The following is a 4,775-nucleotide window of genomic DNA, read 5'->3' on the forward strand; positions in this document are numbered from 1 at the left end:
TCTTATATGAACGTTTGAGCAAGGCTCTGCGTTTACGGTTATGCCGGGCGTATTAAATTTTGTGGTGTTCGGATTACAGTCTGTGCCGTGTAATCGCGCTGACAAGAGTACGTCCCACCACATATTTTTTTTTTATTTTTAAAAGTTCCGGGCTGCAGCGCGTGGGGCAAGAAAGGAAAATAACATTATTTGCGCCCTAAGTACGACATGTCTATTTTATGTTTTGTTTTATATGTGACAGTGTTGCATATATTGTACCCCAGGAAAAAGGAGACGCATGGTGATCAGGGTATATGCTTGGGCGCTCTGTATACAGAGAAATAGATGGAGCGTATACGTGCACACACGAATGCATGAACAGCTGAGCTTGGCAAACACGCGTCGCGATTGTTCGGGTCTGTACGTTTGTACAAACCCCCATGTGTATTCCGTAGAGTGCATTAACAAAATGAAAAGGGGAAGGCGAGTGAATATCCCGGGACAGAAACTGTAGTTTGATTTCCGGCATGCCTGTTTACTTTCTCCTTTCCTTTTTCGCCCTGTATTCGCAGCTGACCGCTTTGCTGTTTGAAGACCCGCATACACGCGCGAGTGCGGTCCCCGTGGAGCTTTGGCGAGCGTCCCTTTCAGTTGTGTTGAAGCTTATCGGTGTATGAGAGCCCGATTGCGAGACGGCGGCGGCGGCTGGCGATAACGTGCGCTCGGGCATCTGGGCGACACTGTCGTCGTGTTCATCGGGGCGTCCTCGACATCGTAGAGCTTTACGTGCTTCGCGTCTGCCGCCGTCGATGGGCGCCTCGGGGAGTTCAGCCAAAGTTGACCATGATCCGCCATCCGACGCGGCGGCCCTTCAGCTCGACGCGAAGGCGGCCGTCCAGCCCAAGCCAGAGGTGTCCAAGGCCGTTAGGGACTCCGTACAGAAGTCTATCGCCGCGTCGGCTTCTCTCCTAGGAGAAGCCAACGGCTTCTGCAATGGGCTCGGCGGCGGGAGCACCAAGAGCTACCAGAGGGCTCGCTGGAGCCGCAACAGCCTTCTGGCGAGGGCCAAGCTCGCTTCGGCCGTGGGCAGAGCGCAGATGCACTGCCGTCGCTGCGATCACCACTGGAGCGACGACAGTGTGGAGGTGTTCTTCGACCTGGGAAGGCTCGGAGTGCCCAGGGTCGTGCGGAGACAGTGTTTCAACTGCGGCCACCTCGTTGTGCCGTCGTTTTCGTGCCTAGAGTGGGACCGGCTGGCCAGCGAGGCGCTCGGCAAGTGGTCCAAAAAGGCGCTCGAGGCCCACCGTATGCAGGGTCGCTGTGATGCACTGCCCATTCCGGAGCATTCCTCGGTGCCTGTGACGGATCCGCTGACTAAACAGATGGTCATCATTAACGTGGACGTCGTCAACAACAACTCTCCTCGCTGACAGAACTGTCGTGGGTGGTGTCATTACATGAGAGCATGTTCTTCATGCTTGTCGACGAAAGCAGTCCACACCGGTCGCATCCTCGCTCGTCGGAGTGTCGTTTGTGCTTTCGTCTGGTAGCCTGAAGGTGTCGTAAAATTTCGTGTTAGTTTTTTTTTCAACCGCAATGGAAATTTCACCATTTTGCAGTGTATGGTCGCCCTCCCCAAATGTGTAATCTCCTTTCAATACACGTTAACTCACTGCCATGAATAGTTCTTGGTGTATCAGTCGCATTTTTATTGCCTTTATGAATGTCGGCGCAAAGTCTCGCTGAAACACCGAAGAACACTCTTATAAATATGAATGCAACAGGTTATTGTCCTTGGTTATCGCAGCCAACTCTTGCGCGAAACTGCCTGCTCACCAAAGAATATGTACCTGCTTTGATGGATGTACTGCCAGGCGCACTGTGAAATGTGTTTTTACATCTTTATCCCAGTTTTGCTGCATAATACTGTCAGCACAAGTACGTCGGGCGCCTGGGAGTACTTTGTTGCTTTTTACAGGCAGTGCTTATCAGATTTGGACTCTAGTTATCGCCTCTTTGAGCTGCATTGTTCGTTGTTCGCACGCAAACTTGTCCACGATACCAGCTGACGCGTCGATGTTTTATTAAGCGTTCGAACTCTACAGAACCCGCGCATGCGCTATAGGTCTCTCACTTTTCTCTGCATTTCTGTTGCAGTGTATACACAGAAGCTGGCGTTCTGTTTTTTTCCTCACTCCTTTCGGTTTCATGTTCAGACCAAACCAACACAGCCTGGGAGGCCCAAATACTACTGAGTGTTATATCAGAAGGAAAGCAGGATATTTCTTTATCGACTTGAGAGAAAACCGCCCGTCGGTATTTAACTTCGCGCATGCTGCGTCAGCTGATACCTTCACGTAATGTTGCTTTCCGGCAGCACATGGTGTGGACTGAACGATATCAGACTTTATCGGGCGTTTCTCGCAATGAGATTCTCAAAATACACGCCCCTGATGTGATAAAACCTTTGTAGGTTGCAATAAAGGCCGTGTTCTGTCTCTCTTTCGTGCTGTACACTGTATACCCGGCGCCACCACCGGAACGAATTCCACAGAGGTTCAAAAAAGTTTATCTGGAGGAACTAGAGCAGGGAGGCTGATCATTTGGTGTTACAATTATTCCATTATGGCTTTAATGTCCATTATTTTTAACCTGTTTGTAAGTTAGTAGCTCGCATGAGCTAAGCGTGCTTCCTCTAAATTAAGCGTGAGCTTTTCTGGTATTACTCTCACGCTATTATCACCCACCCTATTTTGCAGCGATCGTGACATGCTCGGAGGTTATAATGATAAATACTGCGAGTTTCAGGCGGTGTTAAAAGAAAAAAAAAAAAGAAAGTAGAGGATTCTGTCGTTGACTCGTTATGGATAAGACCATCAAGAACTTTTAGGGAACTCGCAAACGCGCTTTCACCAACGTTTTTCTTTCCGTATCTAATACACCAACTCCAGCATAAGTATCCGACCATAAGTAAGTAGTTCTTGTTTCAGTCCTTTGCTACGGCGACGAGCTTTACAGCTCCTCCTATCAGAACTAACTAGTGGTGATGCGCCTCATACTCCTCTCAACATAATGCGATGACGTGTTTCGTGCATCTCAAACGACACGATTAAGCACGGAAACATGCTTACGCCAGAAAATGGGCAGATGCTCATTTATTCCTCCGCTAGATTAATGACTTAGAAATGCCTGAAATGCTTCTAAATTTACCACCTCGATGATGTAACAGTAAACAGAACTGTGGAGCTCGAAATGTCATTTTTAGGCGATATTTTTGTACATCAACCGTGCCTATTAAACGGGTAATTATTTGTGTGTTGTTTTTTGGTTAACCGATTTATAAGGACGCGCAGACTCATCATGAGTCGTTCAATAGACATGTATGTGTTTGCCACCTAGAGCTCTTGACGGGACGGTCGCAGTGGCTGGTTTTCTGATGGAGGCGTGAAGCGAAAACTCCCGTGTGTCGAGATGTCGGCGCACGTTAAAGATCCCCAAGTGGTCGAAATTAATACGGAGCCCTCCACTACGGCACCTCGCAGGCTATGTGCAGCTTCGGCGCGTTAATCCCCCATGCCTCAGCTCGAATGACCTGTGGTCGGTGCACCGTGCCCTCAACTCACCCGCCGCGGTAGTGCAGTTGCTATAAGGAGTTGTACTGTTGAGCGCGAGTGCGAGGGTACTATCTTGGAGGAGGCCGCCGTTTTTCTGATAAACGCGGAAAGCGAAACCGCTGTATGTCGATGTTTCAACGCACGTTATCACAGGGCAAAACATTGAGCCTTTGTCTTAGACTACAGCGCGCCTTATACCACAGGTGTAGCTGCGGCGCGGAAAAATCCCGACCAGAAAATTGGCCGCGTATCTGCTTGCTTTACTGCAAATGTCGTCGAAAGTCGACAGTCCTCTGCCGCCTCTGCCCCGTAACTCCTTCTGTGCTCTCCGCTCCCACCCCTCACGCTCTTCCTCTCCCACCTCGCGCCTCTGGTGATGACTTAAATGTTCGTTCAATGCAATTCAATTTTCCCGCCCTCGCACTGCTCATGCGCCATCCGATGACGCGCGAGCAGTGCCCTAGTCCCGAAAGGCTTTTGGACTAAGGCTACCACGTGGGGCAGAGGGCGCTTTGAACGGGTGCAGATGGCTCCCACATCTACCTCGACAAGGGCAGCTCTTCTACCGCTAGTGACCCATGGCACGAGTTGCATCATCGGGTTTGTGAAGTGCTCAGCTACACCCTGGTGTGACTCACACCTTGGTAGGTTTACTGGGCAACTTAGTGGGAGCGAAGAAATTTCTCGGGTGAACTAAGCCTAACCAGCACGACGCCGTTGCTGCATCCTCCGCTGCTGGGGCCCGCCATGTTGGGGCTGCAGCAGGGATCACAGCAAGAGGCCGCCGCTACACTGTCCCTCCAAGCTCCCGCACCTGTGCTTTAATGCAGTCTCGAAGCGCCGCAAATCGGTTCAGAAGCAATAACCGCAGACTTCGTCAACCCATCATCCAAAGAATCCTCTACCACACATTGAAGCAATTAAAGACTCTCTAGCAGGCCTTGGACATCAAAACATGATGGACTACGACCAGCAAGACGAGCGTACCATACCAAATGGACAACCAGGCCGTGACCGCCTTCCAACGTGGCAACGAAACCAAACAGCCGCAGTAGCAATAATCACCAAGACAGACCGGGTATGTCGGACTCGTTCGGTACTCGCGCTCTTACTAGAATTGATATCTTTGACATACCGAAAACCTCGTTTGCACATCTCATTGGCATCACGGCACCCCAAATA

The 4,775-nt window shown here is 50.3% G+C and overlaps 1 protein-coding gene across 1 annotated transcript; it reads left to right on the forward strand.

The window, feature by feature from the left end:
* Nucleotides 1–518: 518 nt before the first annotated feature.
* LOC144178868 (uncharacterized) lies at nt 519–2,483 on the forward strand. The gene has a single exon (XM_077707012.1). The coding sequence runs from the start codon at nt 789–791 to the stop codon at nt 1,407–1,409; it is 621 nt and encodes a 206-aa protein (XP_077563138.1). The 5' UTR covers nt 519–788; the 3' UTR covers nt 1,410–2,483.
* The last annotated feature ends 2,292 nt before the right edge of the window (nt 2,484–4,775 follow it).

The sequence above is a fragment of the Haemaphysalis longicornis genome, unplaced genomic scaffold, assembly GCF_048455015.1.
Source record: "Haemaphysalis longicornis isolate Haplotype H1 unplaced genomic scaffold, Haemaphysalis longicornis Haplotype H1 scaffold_4, whole genome shotgun sequence".
Classification (NCBI taxonomy): domain Eukaryota; kingdom Metazoa; phylum Arthropoda; class Arachnida; order Ixodida; family Ixodidae; genus Haemaphysalis; species Haemaphysalis longicornis.

Bases quoted from the DNA above. Each gene is read 5' to 3' on its own strand.
- LOC144178868 (XM_077707012.1), top strand. From the start codon at position 789: ATGGGCGCCTCGGGGAGTTCAGCCAAAGTTGACCATGATCCGCCATCC.